The sequence below is a fragment of the Hoplias malabaricus genome, chromosome 15 (genome assembly GCF_029633855.1).
Source record: "Hoplias malabaricus isolate fHopMal1 chromosome 15, fHopMal1.hap1, whole genome shotgun sequence".
NCBI lineage: Eukaryota > Metazoa > Chordata > Actinopteri > Characiformes > Erythrinidae > Hoplias > Hoplias malabaricus.
The window spans coordinates 18014218-18034880 of record NC_089814.1 but is presented as its reverse complement, the minus strand read 5'-3'; the positions used below and the strand labels follow the sequence as shown (position 1 = coordinate 18034880).

The 20663-nt window shown below is 41.4% G+C and overlaps 2 protein-coding genes across 6 annotated transcripts in view; one reads left to right on the top strand and one right to left on the bottom strand.

Annotated features, from left to right (window-relative positions):
• ppp3ca (protein phosphatase 3, catalytic subunit, alpha isozyme) overlaps nucleotides 1–8755 on the bottom strand; it is a 65322-nt gene extending 56567 nt beyond the window's left edge. For both annotated transcript variants that reach the window (XM_066645508.1, XM_066645509.1), the window contains exon 1: nucleotides 8566–8755. In XM_066645508.1, the coding sequence (XP_066501605.1) occupies nucleotides 8566–8620 (55 nt within the window). In that variant the 5' untranslated portion in view covers nucleotides 8621–8755. The remainder of the gene's footprint in view (nucleotides 1–8565) is intronic.
• Nucleotides 8756–12794: 4039 nt separating this feature from the next.
• On the top strand, nucleotides 12795–19312 carry LOC136668268 (ubiquitin-conjugating enzyme E2 D2-like). 4 transcript variants are annotated; one of them, XM_066645681.1, is made up of 7 exons: nucleotides 12795–12977; nucleotides 13628–13691; nucleotides 14100–14131; nucleotides 14595–14672; nucleotides 15946–16051; nucleotides 18442–18535; nucleotides 18627–19312. In XM_066645681.1, the coding sequence occupies exons 1-7, from the start codon at nucleotides 12954–12956 to the stop codon at nucleotides 18670–18672; spliced, it is 444 nt and encodes a 147-aa protein (XP_066501778.1). In that variant the 5' UTR covers nucleotides 12795–12953; the 3' UTR covers nucleotides 18673–19312. The 4 variants fall into 4 exon arrangements, with proteins under 4 accessions (XP_066501778.1, XP_066501781.1, XP_066501782.1 ...); XM_066645684.1 differs by having other exon boundaries at nucleotides 13347–13691; XM_066645685.1 differs by lacking the exon at nucleotides 13628–13691.
• Nucleotides 19313–20663: the final 1351 nt, after the last annotated feature.

Here is a 20663-nt window from a genome sequence, read left to right as displayed (position 1 = left end):
TTATAAACCTATTATTTGCATTCATACAGTGTCAGTACAAATACCACGTGTTCTCCAGCCAAGCACTGGCCCCAAAAACATGGCCATTCTTATAGTGTGGCTTCAGTAAGTCATTATACAATGGCCTTCACAGCAGATTAATGGTGCTGTATATAGGCATAAACAAGTAATTAATCACTTTCTTCCAAAGTCTACAGGACCTACTGTGACAAATGTCTGTTAGTGCCTCTCATTTAATCATTGCATCTGCTTATTGATGCTCATTTAAGTGTAAAGCTCCTAAACGCAGCTCCTTTACAAGTTGATGACTGACTCTAACCTGCAGAGCAGTGCTTAATGACAAATTAACTTGCATGATAGCGATTGATCAGGCTTCTCTTTTTTTGTCACAGCACTTAACAGCTAGTGACTCTAGTAAAGTCGGTTGGACCAGTAGCTGGTGCTGGGCAGCACTGAAAAATGTTAATATTACTATATTTTTAGTATCTATGTTCACAAAAAAGAAAGTTGAGGAACCCATGCTTCCTGATTAGTATCATTCTATATTACAAGAGCGTCTACCAAACTTGACACAGCTTGCAGTTATGTGACTGTTTTGCTCTGTTGTACTTCTCTTTAAAATGACACCAAAGCAAACCTTATACAGCATTGCAAACATGAACCAGACAGAAGCCAGAGTTCCAGAAACATTCCAGAACATTTCTCTCAAAACAGTCTGAAGCACCTGACAAATGACGTACAATGTTTCTACATTTTTATCTGTCAAACCATTCAGTGTGTTTACAATCAGTAACTTCTTTTCTCTGAATATTGAAATGGAAACATACACATATTTCAAGAATCCAGATGAACAGTCCTAGATTTTAGCTCCATAATTAGGTGTTTGAGCGCATGTGAGCCCTTTCTCTGATTTATGGTGTTTCTATGCATTTGCCAATATACGGAAACCAGATTAAGAGAAGTTTCCTGGGAAATAGAAAACATTCAATACTTGTTTCAATTTACAGCTGTGGCTAATGACTGCATTTAAGCCTTTTATAACAAACTCTTAACTAAATGTACATCAGAAATCATGGCTGTGCTGTGAAGATTTTACTGGTGAGTTGCTAAATAATGTTTAAAAAATTGTTGATGACTGAGTGACTCATGTAGATGCCCTGTTTTTACATCATCACAATCGGAAATCTGATATATGGCCATCGCTGTCAAAAGAAAAACATGTATCTCCATTTTTAGTTACTACATTATTTGAAAACAGCAGCTGTCCTTCACAATGTGTGAAAAATTAATTATGAATGAACCAACAGAAATTATCTAAAATGACTTGGAATATAATATTTTTATGCTGATGTATGTTGGAGATGAATGTTTTTCTTTGGATAGCAGTGATACACATGATTGCAGGATTAGCCATATATTTCAAAATATATAAAACATTGTATAAACCTATGCAGGTATTATATGTTAATGACATATGCATAATAACTTTATCTTGATTTGTAGGAAAACTGTATATTAAACAACATTGTACATACAGTATGATTCCTATATGTGTAGTACATGAGTGAACAAGGTGGCATATATGTCATATTCATGTCCATCTTTGACAAATATAAGACAGATATGAGGGCAAAATATTGTTGCTCTCCAATTAAAAACATTCCATCACAGTGTGTGAAAATTTCATCATGAATGGACCAATAGAAATTCTCCAAAATTTACTTCCATTGAAATTTAAGAAGGTTTTCCCTTTCTCCTGTAAAGTTGCTATTTTGGGAGATACATTTTTGTAACTGAACAGTAATGGTATGCATTCTCATATGTGCCACATATTTGAATTCTACATGTGACCACATATCAGATTACTTGTAAAATTGTTGAACAGAGTATTTCCAAGATCAAAAATTCAGAAGTAACCAGAATGTTTTCTTTCTAAACACACACAATATTACACCAGTTCTGAAATTCTGATACAAAGATATATCACTCAGCACTGTCAGTTGTCTTCAGTAAAGAGAATATTTTGTTTGTGTCCTGACAATAACTCTGAGCCCTCAGTGATGCACCAGACCCCACCTGAACTAACACACTTAATGTCCTAGTATCAAACTCAGTAAAGTAGGTCACTCAAACAAGAGCCCTTTGGGACCCCAAGTATGAAGTGTCCAAGTAGTGTCTACACTACCGCGTACTAGACTACAGTTACCAGACCAGACCATTTTCTACTGCTGCTGAGGGACTGTAGCACGCTAATGGTCCTACTGAGTCACACACGACTGCTATATCCACTGACCACAATGTCTTATCTATTTAAGGGCAGTACTGCCCACCTAAATGACAATAAGATTTATGATTTTCTGAACCTCAATTAACTGCATTTTGAGTTATTTACCACACTTCATTTACTGTCAAATCAAAATAGACATTAAGTACAAGATATTTACGTGATCAGACGTGACATAATACACAACCATGGGAAATCAAATGAACAACTGGAATTAAAAAAAATAATAATTAAAAATCCTGACAAACTGTAAACCAGAAAATTAGAAAAGAAAAAAGTCCCCTTCAGATAAACACTAAACACGTTCACTTTGCAGATACAGAAGCCATCAAGACCCAATCTTGCTTTTCAGATCTGAAAACACTTACAGGTATTCCTGTCCATCCCTCCACTCTGAAAAGACGCCTCAAATCTGGGTCTGATAAAATGTATAGCAGTCAAAAAGCCGTCACTAAAAAAAAGCAAATCTGCAAAACAGATTTCTCTGTCCCAAGGAAAATGCACATGTACTTACTGGCCATCTGGACTGGAGATGAAATCTATGAATAGTGGTCTCCATTATCTGTGCACTACTGTATAAACAGTATGATGTATTTTGCATTGCACTACTGTTTTATATAGTTATTCTTCACACACTTGAGCCTGCACAGAGTGCTCAGTGTTGTACTGGACATTATAGCTAGCTCCATACTAATGCAACATTGACCTACACCAAAGAAAACTGTGTTTAGGAGAATGTACAAAACATACAGTGACCTTCCAGTGTAAAGATCCTCACTATTAGATTATTACGATCTGCACAAATATAGGATGTATAGACAATACTCGGGTGCTATGTTGCCAAGCAAGTGCTGTCAAAAATGGTTAATGGATCTTCCATCAGCACCGAAGCAGTATCACATACAAACAACATACTGCAGAAAAATACAAAAATATAAACTGTAAGCGGCAACACGGTGGTGCAGCAGGTAGTGTCGCAGTCACACAGCTCCAGGGACCTGGAGGTTGTGGGTTCGATTCCCACTCCGGGTGACTGTCTGTGAGGAATTGGTGTGTTCTCCCCGTGTCCATGTGGGTTTCCTCCGGGTGCTCCGGTTTCCTCCCACAGTCCAAAAACACACGTTGGTAGGTGGATTGGCGACTCAAAATTGTCCGTAGGTGTGAGTGAATGTGTCTGTGTTGCCCTGTGAAGGACTGGCGCCCCCTCCAGGGTGTATTTCCGCCTTGCGCCCAATGATTCCAGGTAGGCTCTGGACCCACCGCGACCCTGAACTGGATAAGTGCTTACAGATAATGAATAAATGAATAAACTGTAAGCTGTGTCCATCTTTGGGTAGGTTATTTACTGAAGTGTTTTGTTCACGATAAGTTCTCCCAGTTATATATAAACAGGGAGGGGCTGAAAGAGTTGGGGATCAGGAGAAAGAGATCAGACATGACTTTGTGTTTTTGCACCTGGACTCCCTTTACATTTGCAGCGTGTTCGTTTACTTTTTACAGCACGGTCATGAAATCGAAGCAGGGGGTGAGTGTGGGGGATGGTTTCCCACCCTCCTCCAAAAGTTACAAGTGCAATTTCTGCAGTGCTGAGCCCAGAGTAGCAAAGACAGAAGTAAGGTAAAAATACTACCTACTGTTCTTTAACGGTGTAACCAACCTCACAGCTCTGACAAGCCTTATGTGGTCACTGACCGAGAGAACAAACAACAGTATTTATTATAAGCAGCAGAACACAAATAAAACAAAACAAGCCAAAACAACACTAAACGCCAAGTGTAAACATGTGTAAACCCCTAGATAACCAAGACAGAGCACACCAGTGCATCAAGGGAGCCACAATACCACTGAGTGTTCTTTCTCCCTTCTCTCTCTCTCTGTCTCTCTCTCACGCACACACAGCTCAGTGTGTGCTACTCAACATCCATGGCAATGGACGCCACAATTCTTTTCCCTACACTATAACGTGTAACTAAGTTGGCTGCATGCTGTTAATAACTCCATCTGTGGTCCCTTAATTTAATATGAGATCCTAACCAAAAGATCAAGGCTCTGGCCCACAGTGCATTCCCATGGTTGATGAGCTTTAAGGCATTAAGGGAGGAAAGCATCAGAGCCACTGTGTGGAGGCTTTCACTAAGTTGTGCTGAGTGAATGTCCTGAGGTCTGTGTGTGGGTGCAGGCCAGCATGACTCACTACTGTTAGCGACTGCGTTCTTATAAATAAGGGTTCTTTAAAGGGCATTTTAGGATTCTGGATACAGCCATTTAAACAGGAGAAACCCTCTGGGCTCCTGAATGCTTTCCTAGGGTTTTCCACAGACAAACCCATGTCAGCATGATGGAAATAGCAGTAATTAATGTCAATAGTAACTTCTATTACCCTGAATCTTCTAGTTCACTATGACAATATTTGTACTGATTTAGTTCATACACCTTGTCTACAATACGTTAAAACAATACATAACAATTTTTTTTTTCGCATTTAGCTTAAATGGGACTTTGTATTATTGATGTTTATTGACTTTTATTGTTTTTTATTTTTTATTTGATCATTTTTATTATTATATTTATTATTTCTATTTATTACTTTATTAAATTTTGAATGTTGGCACTGAGATGTAAACAAAGCCATTTAGATTTGTTTATTGTGAAATAGTTTACTGTAGAGAACTTTAGTAATAACCAAAATCCAACAGTTGTTACACGTCTCAGATTAACATACAGTATAATGCTGACAACAACAAAAAAGGGTAAATAATAAAAAAAAAAGGTATATATAAGGTATACACCAAACAGCCAAAACATTAAACAAATAAATGGCCAGTATAAAGAAACTCCAGCAGAACCGCTGTGTCTGATCCACTTGTACCAGTTCAACATACAGATCAGTTACCATGCGGCCACTGCAGTGTCACCACAGCGCTGAGAATTTTCCAATGTCTAAATAATATCTAACCTGTGGTGAGCTTGTGTGGGTCCTGGCCATAGTAGAACAACAGGCAAAGTATGCAGAGCACCAGACTGATCACAGTCTGTAAATGTAACATGACAGAGTTCACCAATAAGGTAAAGGGAACTGATAAAAAAAACTGAGGTCATTGTAAATATTGTGAATACAACAAATGTTTCTACAACAGCCAGTTCATTTAATTTTATTCTGTAGATTTAAGATTAAATTCATTCTCTAAATGTGTGTTTACAACATCACTGTCTTCTAATGTTTCTCTAGGATTGAGCCTTTCACATTAAGCCACGCTTAATGGCTTTATTTGTTTGAGTCTTAATGATTTCATTATGAAGAAATGTTATGATATCCCTTGACTTGCCCTTTAAAATATTCAAGTGCCTTCCTTTGTCATTTTACTTGTTGGCAAATAAATATATTAAATCTGTACATAACATCTATTGGCTTTATATTTGTCTGTAGATCAAGGTATGTCTGCATTACCGTATATATAAGGTGTCCAAATACGATTTTAAAGCATTTTTGGGTAATGTATAACAGTAATATAATTGTATAATTGTGCTCTTTTGTGATTTTTTGGTAACTGTATTAAGAATAAAAATATTTCTACATTTAATTTTGTATTATTATACTATGCTAACAATCACCAACATTGAAATCTTTAAATCATCTACATAAAAACTCGCAAATCAAGAACAAAGACACTCTCCCCTCATGGAATTCAGATCGAATGCAGTGATAAATAAATTCTTCTCATTGGCCAATTTCATAGTACTTAATTTTTAGGTTATTTTTCCTTGAATAAAATGACAATTGTTATTGATGACAAAATGACAATAAGGTAACAATAGTTAACATAATGTTACAAAACAGCAGAAGAATTTTGAATTTGAATTACAAGTGTACATACTTTACACAAATAATGCTTTAAAGACAATGACATAATATGTAAACCTTAAAATTACAGCTTCAATAAATGTGATACTTCACTGAGGTGTAATAGGGACATCTGGGCTGAGCACTGCAGAAGCTGCACTATGTACCTTTTTGGAGGAGGGTAGAAAACCACCCCCTCCCTCCCCATTGATTTCAGTACAGGGCTGTAAATATGAATTACACTAGGGGGAGCCCCAGGTGCAAACACCCAAAGTGTTACTTAGTGTTCCTATAAAATGATTTGTACTAAAAAAAAGTGTGCACAATAATAATTCATCGTGTGCAATAGAGCCCCATTTTGCATCTCGCTGAATGCTTTCACACACACTGTAAAATGATTCCACACTGGTTCCAAACATTTGATTAATAAACAGGCCTGCACTTTCGAACACATTCAGTGTAACAGGGGAAAATCACACACCGTCAGCACACGCTGGTAAAAATGACGTTTTTAAATGTCAGAGGATTTGAATTCTGTTTTGGACAGGCTGCATTTTAGTCAAATCCTGAGAAAGCCACTGCGTTGCAGACAAATCAATTACTCAAGGCCTAGACATGTCAGTGGCTGGCACGCACAACACTGCTGCAATTTAGACACACACACACACACACACATTGTGTAGTTCTGATAACATTTTCCCCTGATTGATGGCTGGGTCAAAGCCTAGTGATAGATCACACAAACTCCTGTCAATCACCTGCAGAGCTACATATAGATTATCAGAGAACAGCCAGTCAGTTACCCACCCACAAACATGTGTGTAACACTGTGTATTTTAGACATGACGATGGTAATATCAGCCTAAAATCCACCATGAACACAGATGCTCTGAGGATCTGTGGTCAGTTTCACGCCTAATTCTGAAACCTTGCTCTAAAACCAAAACATTCATTTCCACTGCAATCATTTGTGAAGGAATGCTCTCTGTTTAGGAATTTACCATTTACCACATGATCATAAATGACCAGTGTGCTTAAATTCACCCAAAGAAATACCATTTCCTTGCTTAGGAAATGACAAGGGGTGTATTAGCGTATTAGCACACGACCCTCCACAGACAGTCCTTGTGAACTACATTACTTCAACCACAGCCATTTACCTTTGATTGATCATACAACTGCTTCATCCTGTTTAGAGCCCACAAGGAATCACTGGGCGTAAAGCAGAAACACAACAAAGACAGAGCACCAGTCCGTCACAGGCCATCACCCACACAACCTGTGGACAGTTTTACATGTCTATGAACTGAGGGAGGAAAGCAGAGCACGTGGAGGAAACCCAAGCAGGCACAGAGCGAACACACCAAACTCTTCACAGACCCCAGGCAGAGATTGAACACAGGACCCCAGGACAGGGCAGCAATAACAGCTGCAGTGCCACTGTGCTGCCCCCAACCTGTTTAACACAGTGCATTTCCACAGACATCCCTGGTGAAGGACTGATGAGGGATAAATTAGCCATCTAACCCAACGTCAATAACAATTCCTTCATCGAGAACTGTGAAGAGGACATCATTCATCACAAGACCACTTCATAAACACACAGCAAGTCATTCCTTAGTAATCATTACACAACAGAGATCCAACAGGACTGGACTCAGAGACCACCACAGTGACCCTAGGTAGGAGGAGACCCCCCCCCCCTCACACACACACACACACACACACACCCTCCCTCCTGCCAGGCTGGGATCTCCCCTCCAAAACCCTCACTGCTATCTTTTCACAACTGAACGAAAAACCTATTTCATCTCATTCCCTGTATGTGGAAGGTGCTAAAGTGCGCTGCAGCAGGCGCCCTCTATGCGTTTGCCAAGGAAAATGCTGCTGCATCACCGCCTCCGCCGCAAAGACCACCACACTGCTGCCACTTCCCACCATCCCTCCATCCTTCCCTATGTCCTGAGAGAGAGAGGGAGAGAGAGAGAGAGAGAGAGAGAGAGAGAGAGAGAGAGAGAGAGAGAGAGAGAGAGAGAGAGAGAGAGAAACCCCGCAGTCTTCGGATATTCCGAATTCGAAACGCGATTACTCGCGGATATCCCTCCGTGCTGCGCCCAATCTGGCTACTGATCAGCCTCGACGTTTCAGTGTCTATCAGCGTTAAGCCGATCAGAGAGAAATGCAATTATGAACCATGACACCAGCATATGACAAACATTCCCCGACCGCACAGCCCCCCCCCCCCCCCCCTCAAACTGCTTTAACCGGTTAGTATCGACAGGCTATACGTTGGTAAAAACAAACCCACCAGTCCGTTCGGCAGCGTCCACGCATTTATTTAAAACGAACAAACCAACGATCAGACACCACCACGAGCCCACGGCTAACAGAGAAGTGCAGAAATCACAATAATAATAAAAACCCCGCTTTCAGCGCTTACATTTCACTACCCGGTCGGAGGCGTTCAAGACCATGTCAGCGTTAGACATCTTCATGGGGCAGTGGAGGTCTCAGGGATGGATGGCGGGGGTCCCCTCCTCGCGGAAGAAGAAGGCAGCGGCTCTAGTGTGTGTCGCGTGCTGTCAGTGGCATCACTCGGGGGTGGCCGTTGTGGGGGCGCCGCTGCAGGGGAGAATGTGTGTGTGTGTGTAGGGGGGGGGACCAGAAGAGCCTGCAGAGAAAGAGAGAGAGAGAGAGAGAGAGAGAGAGAGAGAGAGAGGAGGGACAGAGAAAGGGAGCTGCTGCTGCTGCTGGAGCTAAGGACGAGGATGAGGATGCTGATGCTTTCGGGTGGGGAGGGGGCGGATAGAGAGAGAGGGAGAGAGAGAGAGGGAGCTCTGCTCGGGAGATCCTGGCGCGTTGCACCACCCCGACATGGTGAAGAGGGGAACTCCCACGCACTCATCTGAAGGGGCAGCCTGCTGCTGCCATCAGGTGGAAGCGAAGGGGGCTTTCCCGCGCGCACCCACACCACGCCATGTTCTGCTTAATCAATAGCCCGTTTGACGCAGAGCACCAGTGTGAAGCGAGGGGAACAACACTGCAGCGTGTTTGTTCATGTGAAGCACGGCTAGGCGTCAGGGGCCTTCTGAACAGCTGAAGATAGTAAGACGTGCACACCAAGACAGCAGGAGGAACCATGTTGAAATAGACCAATTATCGTGAGACATTTTGGTAACAATATCGTTACACTGTTCAAAGAAAGATACAGAAACCAGTACATTGTTTTTTTACCCTCAGTAACAAACCACTGTCATCATCCTACAGACATGCTCCCTCAAGTTACCTTGCATCACACTGAGAGGTAGGAGATGGGAGAAAAAACACTCTAACCACCTGGACAGAACCAAGCTAACTGCTCTTTTAGACTCCCAGCCTCGGATGCTGAGTCAGAAGCAGGGAGCAAATGTCTGATCTCCTGCTGTTGTTAGTGCCAGGACAGTTGAGTTTAGTAGCACACAGTTTTAACCCTGTTTTATTTTCTGTTATGTCACACATAGTTTACAGCTCATGTCAGCAATGATATATCTCAGCTGAAGGCACTACAGGTCATTGTCATTTTCTTGCAGCTGCAGGGTTTCAATTTTTACCTTGGGTCACTCTCTGTGAGAGGTTTGTTGTGTTCTCCCTGTGTCTGTGCGGGTTTCCTCTGGGTCTTCTGGTTTCCCCTCACAGTCCAAAATATTGGACGACATGTTGGTAGGTGTATTGAGTGTGAGTGTGTAATTTCATTACTTTTTTTTTTAAATTATGCATTGATGTGGTGCGACGTACCTCAATATAAATCCAGAGGGGCCCTCAAAACCAAGGAAGATACAGAACCAAGGTGACCCACTGTATCCAGTATTCATTCATTATCTGTAACCGCTTATCCAGTTCAGGGTCGCGGTGGGTCCAGAGCCTACCTGGAATCATTGGGCACAAGGCGGGAATGCACCCTGGAGGGCGCCAGTCCTTCACAGGGCAACACAGACACATTCATTCACGGACAATTTTAAGTCGCCAATGCACCTACCAACGTGTGTTTTTGGACTGTGGGAGGAAACCCACGCGGACACGGGGAGAACACACCAAACTCCTCACAGACAGTCACCCGGAGCGGGAATCGAACCCACAACCTCCAGGCCCCTGGAGCTGTGTGACTGCGACACTACCTGCTGCACCACCGTGCCGCCTCATTGGGAATTAGAGGAATATTAATCAGAGGAATCTAACTGTGCTTTAAAATTGTTCTTGGTGTTTGTTAAAATCTCCGTTTTCCTGTCACGAGGGGTATTTTGTATGGTGGCCCAGAGAATCAGTTACCAACAGCAATTATCAAGCAAAAAACCTGTCAAAACAAGACTGCTTTAAGCTAAAGATAAATACATTAAGCAAATATACAGCTCTATCAAAAAAAGACACATTAAAGAAAAGACATAAGTGTAAAGCCAGAAGGCAACAGCATTAACCAAAACAACAAACATTTTCAAAAAAGCACGTTTTGTTGAGTTCCCAAACCAGAAGTGCTCCTGGCCACTAGAGGTCAGCCTTTTCCATTTAAAACAACTGTAAGGATTAACATACTGTATAAGTCACACTCCATGCTTGGTGATTTTTAAACGTCTAATTTTTGGCTCAGTGTCTTCATGTCCATGACACTTGTTTACTTTGTAAATGCTGTTGCCATTTGACTCCCCAGGCTACTGTCAATTCTGTAGGCTACAAAATTAAACACCAAATAAACAGCAGGAGATTATTTTTTCCCCTTAATTTCTGTCAGAATATTGTAAATATGAGATAATGAACAGGGCACAAGTGATCATTTTCAGCTCCAGCCAATCACAAACAGATTTCAGCTGACAAACTCCTTTCATGGCGTCCATTTTTCCTCAAACAAAATCTACCTGAATGAATATCATGATGTAATTACAGCCTCCTAATTTGTAAGCAGGAATTCCTGAGGGGGCCTTGAAGGCAGCACAGATAGGAGTAGGCTCGTTCAGTGCCGAGACTGTGATTGGCTACAGAAATATAAGGGGCGTGCTTCCAGTAGAAGGTTGTGATAGGTTCTGATTTGATGACGTTGAAGTGGATCAGCTGCTCATCATCTCCTGGTTTCTCTTGTTCTGTCTCTTCTGCTTTTCTCCAGTCTTCTGGGAAGGACAGGAGCTCTAGGAAAGGTTCTGGGCACAGCCTTCTCTTACCCACACACAAAGCCGGCACTCATCGTGCAAGTCTGTATGCAAAGAATCAGAAGCTCACTATTTTTATCTGTGAGACACTCAAACAAAATATCAAATGCAATATAAAAAGGGTGAAATTTTAAATGTCAGTGGGTAGTGTCGCAGTCACACAGCACCAGGGACCTGGACGTTGTGGATTCGATTCCCACTCCAGGTGACTGTCTGTGGGGAGTTGGTGTGTTCTCCCCGTGTCCGTGTGGGTTTCTTCCGGGTGCTCCGGTTACCTCCCACAGTCCAAAAAAACACATTGGTAGGTGTATTGGCGACTCAAAAGTGTCCGTAGGTGTGAATGTGTGTGTGTGTGTTTTGCCCTGTGAAGGACTGGCGCCCCCTCCAGGGTGTATTCCTGCCTTGCGCCCAATGATTCCAGGTAGGCTCTGGATCCACCGTGACCCTGAACTGGATAAGGGCTTACAGATAATGAATGAATGAATGAAGGCCATGTCCAGTGAAATTCAAGGTTTTACCTTGTTAGAACCTCTGTGTTGTTGTTTAAAACAGCCTAGAGGCACACTGCTCTGCACATTTATTATCTTCCCTTTTCCCAGCACACCTGATTCAAATGATCAGTTAATAAACCAGTCCATTCAGAGTGTCAGTGCATGTGTTAAAGCAGGGAAAACACTAAAATGTGCATGGCAGGGAGCCTTCAGGACTAAGGTTGAGAAACACTGTTAGAACACATATCATGAATGGTATTAGCCCTCAATGCCATGGGTGAGCATCCAAGACACTTTTTAAGGCAATATACACTGTCAGAAAAAAATAAGTTGTTTTTTAAAAAGAAGGGAATTTCTAAAATTTGTTTTATATTTGTTTTGCTAGTTCAGACCAGGGAGCATCTTGGTGAAGAGCTGAAAGGCAGCTGTCAGTCAACATGCCTTCAGCACCATGGACAGGGAACTCCATAACTCCCTAGACATGATTATGAAAACAAACACGACCATAACTGCCCACATCTTCTCACTAGTTCTACCACTTCTCTCCAACATGAGCTAAAGATATATAAAAAAAACATTTAACCAAAATTATTAAAAACGTAAAACCCAAGAATCCTTAGGTTTAACAAGTCTCTAAAACAGTACACACTTAGATGGTGTGCTAGCGCTAATATTAAGGTCTATACCAAAGAACTTAACACATCCAAAGAATTAGGTCCCTAGCAATGCAGTAATCACAGAAAAAAGCACTTCAAATCAATGTGTTTTAGAGCCTTTTTGAATGACATGCTTAACCTAACAGGGAAGAACATATTACATAGTTGGAAAGACCCTCTCTTTTAACGTTTCAGATACCAGAGTGCATCAAACACTGCAGCAAATTCACTTGTACTTAAAACAAGTTCATATTTCACATTAGTTAATTAGGGACTTTTATTTTGAAATGTGGATTTTGGCGGCCATTTCAGTAGCCGTTGTAGCTGTGTTCACGCAGTGAGGAGAGGAGGGGACGCGTTGGTCGGAGGACCACCTGAAGCCCCTCACTCAACGCTGATCTGGTCTGAGAGCGCTGGCTCTTATCGAGGGGGGGTCAAGGTGGGGTTTAATGACTGGTGACAGATACGTCATCATCAGACCAAAGCCTGGAGACAGAAGGGCGCACTATGGCTCTGAAGAGGATTTATAAGGTAAGAATCAGACTGCTCCAGGGGCTAATTCTATTCCCCTCCTGTTCTGAGAGGGTAACGGTACTTTATTATAGCTTTATTATATGTATTACCCCTCACCAGTGCATGAGTATGTGGTAAATAAGAATATGTTCATATCCACAGCATCAGGTTATAGCTGCCTGCCTCAGAAATTCAATAAAATAAAATAATGTTAATAATATAATCATATTTTATGTTTTACTTATCTCACTATATTTAATGTTAGATATAAATACATTATGTTACATTAAGAGGGAGCCTATACCTTTGTATATTACTATATTATTATATTATTAAATATTTGAACACTTTAACATTAATTTCTTTCACTGACTATGAGAACTATAGGGAAGGTGGTGGCATGGTGGACATATGCCCCTCTTTTGGAAACCAGCCTTCCTTCATGATTCAGAGAGTTTCCCTCGGCTGCACACAGGACGCTTGGAGACAGTGGTGCTCTCTGGGACTCCTAGCCTTGGATGACTGACGCTTCTCTCTGTGTCAAAACAGCAATGTCTGATTACAGATCCAACAGACTGCTTCACCCATAGATGAGCAGTGTTCTTAAATGGGACTGTGCGAATAGTATCCCGTACTTATGAATATTTGTAATATTTTCTGGACTATAGGAGCTGAATGATTTTGCGCGAGACCCTCCAGCTCAGTGTTCGGCCGGTCCTGTCGGAGATGACAGTAAGCGTCTGAAACCCAATCACCATGTTACAACTCAATGTTCCTGTTTGATCAGATGCTTCACATCCCAGGCTCTTGTCTTAAAGTTGTAATAGTCTTCATGACACTGCTGAGTCTGTAGACCACTGATAAGTTAAAGGAGCAATCAACCACCTGTTGCCACAGAAAAAAGTCAAACAGTATTTATGAAATTGTTTTGATATTCGGAAATGAACCAGTTTATGCTCCATAGAGCGTGTTCCCACATGGCAGCAGCCATGTTTACAATAGGTTTAGTACAGAAGCTCTACAGAAGCTCTGGTTCATGCATCTTGGTGTCAGTATAATGCTTGTTTACGAATCAGAAAATGCAGAAAGTGAATGACTGCTCATTTAAGAAAATTGTTGCTCTCTTTTATCCTCTAACAGTGTTTCATTGGCAAGCGACTATAATGGGGCCTGTAAGTACTGAATATTTGCTCTAATGACCTGTGTGTGTTTTACTGGAATAAAAAAACAAATAAAATAAATAACAAGATGTAGATTTAAATTTAGAAATATTAACTGGTGGAAGATTTACTGACTCACATTTTGTTAATTTGGTGTTGATAGGAACCACATCAAACATTTTCAAGGGTCTTTTGATAATGATCATTTTTTAAAAATATTCCTTGGAAGTACTTTATTAATGTACCCCTCTGAGATGAGGCACTTTACATTCTCAAACATAATAAAACAATTTGACATTTAATTGATAAACTTTCCCTTTACAGTTTCTCTGGGGAGGATTTTTAAGGCATTAAATATTTCAGACATCTGTTCCTGTCACTATCACTGCAAACAATCCTGACATTCTTTATGTTATCACCACTTAATGAATCAAATGCATTAATGTAGTGGAACCACTGGTCTGTTTTGTGACAGAATGACAGTTCGTACCAAAGTGGTGTGTTCTTCTTGACCATTCACTTCCCCACAGATTATCCCTTCAAACCACCAAAGGTGAGCTAGAATCAGTTTTATTGCTTATGCAATACTTGTAGTTGCCTGTTGAGGTCTCCCTTGCTCTATTAAAAGTCACATCTTGTACATGTGTAAACTTAAAGGAGCAGAAAGTAAGTTTTACCAAACAATATTTTATGAGAATGATTAATATTTATACACGTTTTCTAAAAAGAACAACTTATATGAGATGAAGAGTCAAATTGCATTGTAGCCCCTCATTTTACCAGTTTAAGATCCAAGTAGGTCCACCATATATACGTTTAGTGCAGAAAATCCGATACATACAGGTGTTAATATAATGGCTGTTTTTTAAAGGCTAAGCACCACTTAATGGACCTCCATGAATATTTCACATTATTTTAGTTACTGACATATAAGTATGAATTAAAATGAAAATAGCAGCTTAATTTGCTTTAAAACTGACGATTTTATTAAATTGACGGAAAAACCCGAGCTCGCTACGGAAATTCTTGACGTCACTGGTGGACAACAGCTGAACAACGCCGCGGTAAAACACCGTTATGACTGACTGTTATGACAGTATCTAGCTAAATAACCAACATTATTCATGACAATATCCTAGCAATAAGCTAAACTCGAATGTAGAGGTACCGTTATTCTTGTAAATGTGACCGAAGTCGAACTCGAATTCCAACTCGAGTTACAGAGGCTCTTGAACACCTTTCGTTGGTGTCCTTACATGCCCATAGTGTTGGAAAAGCACCAGTGAAATGAGCTACAGATAACGGAGTGAGTGGATGGTCCTTTCCAAAGTGCCCGTTTAAACTTGACAAATTTAGTCCATTTTCTGGATATTTTGGGATCTTTGGGTCATTTGTGCACAGATGTCCCACTGTACATTGAATTATTGCAGTCAAAAACCACACACCTTTTCATCATTTTGCATTAAATTAAGTGCAGCTTCTAGAGTTGTTGTCCACCATCTACGTCACAGGCAAGACGCCTATTAGAGTTTCCGAACACCGTTGGGGGGGGAAACCAATGGTCTTTTAAACCTTATTCCTTCAATTAGTAAGAAATAACATGTTTTCTGACTATCAATAAACACAAGTTAGGAACTCAGATTCCACTGTATTTATTTGTTTGACACTTTCATAGAGCTGCTGCTTAGCCTTTAACGTGCAGATGTGTCTTTGGAGAAAATGACTGACTGCTCCTTTAATGTTGTGCACAATGCATGTTGTGTGCATTTACAGGGTCCAGGTGGAGATATATGACTTATACTTACCATGCCTCTGTTTTGGTCTAGGTTGCGTTCACTACGAGAATTTACCACCCGAACATCAACAGTAATGGCAGCATCTGCCTGGACATTTTAAGGTCACAGTGGTCCCCAGCTCTCACCATATCTAAAGGTGATGACAGATCAAATTCACGTGAGAAGTCTAGCATCTTAAAAATCAAGAAATTGTGCATAATGTAAAGTTAAACTGTTAAAGATTTTTCTAGAATCATACACTGCATTTTTAAGCTTTTATTTACAATAATAATATAAAAGCAGATTTAAATATTACAAACTTTCAACAAAGGTGTTTTAAATATTTTATTAATTTCAAGAATTGAGAGCAAGAAATGAATACACTGTAAACAATATGCTACAATGATTTACATTATTTTATTGCTACCTGCCAAAACATTTGAAACATTAATCCTGTTTATAGATGTTATTGCAACTGAATATTTTATGTTCCACAGCTTCATCAGTCACTTTAACATTATCTACACTCTACAGCTCTGTTTGTCATTCAGGACCTGTACAAATGTTTTGTCATGTCAAATTCTGAAATCCTGGTAACTTTCTAATTTTCCATTTTATGTTTCGCCTAGAAATGCAGGAATGTAATGAATGAAACAGAAGGCCATTCTTTCATGGATATTGTTTGTAATTTTGCTCCGCTAAGTTGGAACCAATTGTTTATAACAATCAGGACAATAGTCTCTTATCTGTAATAAAATTAGTTTTTGTGTTAATAGTTTTGCATATTGCTCCCTGTGAACATCAACCAGTAATCTCCTGGGCTGCAGAGAGAGATGAACAGATAATTTATGGGTCTCTAGGGACCGATAACCCTTTAATTATCATCTTGCGGCTGATACCAATATCAGTGCGGGAAAATATAACTGCTACAGTCCATATATAATGCCCACAGAGTTCAAAAACTCACTTTTAAATACTTTTTGAGTTGTACGTAGCCTTCATCAGCTAAAATATTTATACATTCATTCACTCATTACCTGTAACTGCTTTTCCAGTTCAGGCTTGTGCTGGGTCTGGAGCCCACCTGGAATCACTGGGTGCAAGGTTCCTGTAGGAGTACACCCTGGATGCAGTGCCAGTCCCTTACAGGGCACTCCAGCTAAATCAGACAGTGACAGTTATCTTAAAAATTCCATTTAACTATTTAGTAGCGCGACTTATCTAGAGCAGCTTATCACAGATTGCAAAAGAAATGATTTGGTATTGTGGTGTTAATGAAAATGTCCATTATTGACCAGAATATAACCGTCCATGTGACTGCAAATAGGCACCTGATTATCAGCTGAAAAAAAAACAGCCGCAATCCTGATATTGGATAGTATTAGTATTCTGTAATATTAATGTATTTCTCACATTGATAAATACAAACTTTCCATATACATTCATTATCTTTAACCGCTTATCCAGTTCAGGGTCGCGATGGGTCCAGAGCCTACCTGGAATCATTGGGCGCAAGGCGGGAATACACCCTGGAGGGGGCGCCAGTCCTTCACAGGGCAACACAGACACACTCACACCTACGGACACTTTCGAGTCGATTCACAGATAGTCACCCGGAGCAGGAATCGAACCCACAACCTCCAGGTCCCTGGAGCTGTGTGACTGCGACACTACCTGCTGCGCCACCGTGCCGCCCTCCATATACATTTTACATCCAAATATTTGTGGTTGGTCAACATTATCTGTAACCACTTATCCAGTTCAGGGTCGCGGTGGGTCCGGAGCCTACACAGGATCACTGGGCGCAAGGCGGGAACCCACCCTAGAGGGGGCGCCAGTCTTTCACAGGGTGACACACACACTCACATCTACGGACACTTTTAATTTGCCAACCCACCTACCAATATGTGTTTTTAAACCGTAAGAGGAAACTGGAGCACCCGGAGGAAACCCACGCGGACACAGGGAGAACACACCACACTCCTCACAGACAGTCACCCGGAGGAAACCCACGTGGACACAGGGAGAACACACCACACTCCTCACAGACAGTCACCCGGAGGAAACCCAAGCAGACTCAGGGGGAACACACCAAACTCTTCACAGACAGTCACCCGGAGGAAACCCACACAGACACAGGGGGAACACACCAACTCCACACAGACAGTCACCCGGAGGAAACCCACGCAGACACAGAGAGAACACACCAAACTCCTCACAAAGCTCAGTACAAAGCTTTAGCTAGAGAGGTAAATACTCCTAACACAGGGCTCTAGAGCAGTGGAACGGTGTTGGATAGAGCTCCATCCAATGCATTTGCGATGAGAGGTGTTTGTGATTAATCATCCAGCATCAGCTCTTGATCTTACTGCCCTTAAGCAATCAAATCCTCACTGCAATGTTCCCAAATCTATATTAAAGCCTTTCGAGAAGAGTTGAAGTTGTTCATTTAAATAGCAGGAAGCTACCTATTAATTCCCTTAATTTCAGAGGGAATGTTGGGTAAAATGAAAGGTTGTGTACTTACCTGTCTCTCTTCCCTCCAAGTACTTCTGTCCATCTGCTCCCTGCTGTGTGACCCCAACCCAGATGACCCTCTAGTGCCTGAGATTGCCCGCATCTACAAAGCAGACCGTGATAAGTAGGTGTTCACAGGATTCACTGTTCTTCACCTGAAACAACAGTACCCAGCCACATTAGGTACATTTCCCTCACACCTTCTTTCCCAACAGGTACAACAGAATAGCCAGAGAATGGACACAAAAGTATGCCATGTAGTTTGCAGAGGTGGACAATGGAGAGTTGTGTTCTGGTCCCTGGAGCAGTGAAAAGATGGAAAAGAAGAAAAGGACACATCTCATTGGTTTCCACTGGGGTGTGTCTTGCATCCAGTCCAATTTCCTGACCGTTCCCTTTTTTTTTTTTTTTTTTTGGACTGTCATTTTATACACTGTACTGAAGTGGCTAGGATTGAGCAATCACCTGTGACCCAGAGCAATTCAGAAGGAGAATTTCTACACACTGCGGCATTTCTTATTACTGCCTTTGCTTTTTTTTTTTTTTGTGGTTGTTGACTTCTTTTGACTCTATTCCTGTCTGGACTACAGAGAGTGGAGAAGAACTTTAATTCTTGTATTCTGTCCATGCACCACCTCCTCGAGCTCCTGGTGAGCTAAGAATGGTCATACTCCATTACCTCATCACCCATCACTAGTTTCAGACTTATAGCAGTAGTCCGTCCAGCCTTTACTTAAACACTGAGTTGCCTCCAGCCATTACTGTGTTGCCTCAAGCCATTATTTTCCTCTACTCCAGAGTGACCAGCTGGTGGATATTTACTACAAAGCCTGGGGAATTGATAGAGCTCATGTGATGACTGTAATAAAATGTGATTGTACAATGAAGTAACCTGATTATTAAATATACTGTCATTTTATTAACTTCTTAAACTGCAATGGCTCACACACTTGTCATGATTTCACCAGTTCTGGTTTGATAGTGCTAGTGATATGGTTACAGATGTATTAAGATCAATGGAAAACTAAGCCTAAAGTTCCAGAGATTAATACAAACCACATAAAATATCAAAGATGTCAGTGTCAAACGTTTAGAGGCTTAAACCCCATTCTCTCAGTTTTCCGCAGTAGGAATTGTTCCCTCACTTTAAAGCAACACTATGTAGTAGTTTTACTTCTCTCAGTTCAACCGACTCCTCAGTGTATTACCTCATTTCCGTTTGTAGGAAGCGTTGTTCTGGCATCACTTTGTTAAACTGAGGGACTGCTTTATTACAGTTCAAGCAAAAAGCATCAAGTCCATTACTATGTTGGATTTGCAGCTGCAAAGTTTCCAATGGACCACTAGATGGCGCTCGATCACTGATTTATTATGTCTCAGCGTGTGCTCTCTTACTGTGCCTGAAGTGTGTATTCTGTTTCAAGTTTTTTTTTTTTTATCTGGTTAATATTCTGAGTTTAGATTTTGGACGCCTGGCCTGTAGCTGTCTGCTGAGCTGGAGCCGCAGATGAGTCCTGTCATCAGCTGGTGTGTGTGGATGTAAGTGTTAGGACACACCTGTGTGTGTGTGTTGACAGCCTGAGTCACTTAGGGCTTCAGGTTTAAGACACACAAACCACCTCTTCTTCTCTCTGTGGAAACTGTAAGTGCTGATCATTAGTCGTCCTCAGTGGCTCTTTCTCTCTACCTCACTCCTTCCGCTCAGCTGTTGGGTTGGGTCAGAGCTGCCTCTTTCTGCTCTCTCGCTCTCTCTCTCTTTCTCTCTCTCACACACACTGCCTCCCTCCCTCTAGTCTATGCCTCTCTCTCTCTCTCTCTCTCTCTCTCTCACTGTCAGCTGTTGGGTTGGGTCAGAGTCGATCCTCTAGCTCTCCCTCTCTTTCTGTTTTTCTCACTCTCTCTCTCTCTCTCTCTCTCTCTCTCTCTCATCCTGTCAGGCAGCTTTGCACGACCCACCATATGCTCCTGAGAGCACAGTGAGAGTCTGAGTATTGCCCCCAAATCCAGCCGCGGGGGAGGAAGGGCAGGGGAGGGGGAGGACAGCCGGATAAGCCAGAAGAGCAGAGGAGAACCAGAGACATTTAAACCAAATCACACAGAAAATGAACGGACGCTGAGGGGGTGGGAAGGTGGCTGCTTCACTAAACCCATCCATTGTCTCTCTTGGGTCTTGAAGGACATGGTGGACAATAAAGGCTTACATACTGTATGTACAGTACAGAGCAGATCTCTGCTGTTATAAACCATTAACA

What these genes read in the sequence shown, in the direction of transcription:
- LOC136668268 (XM_066645681.1), top strand. Translation starts at nt 12,954, where the DNA reads ATGGCTCTGAAGAGGATTTATAAG. An exon ending in CGGTCCTGTCGGAGATGACA is followed by an intron (nt 13,692 to 14,099) that starts GTAAGCGTCTGA and finishes ATCCTCTAACAG; the next exon opens with TGTTTCATTGGCAAGCGACT. An exon ending in AGCTCTCACCATATCTAAAG is followed by an intron (nt 16,052 to 18,441) that starts GTGATGACAGAT and finishes CTTCCCTCCAAG; the next exon opens with TACTTCTGTCCATCTGCTCC.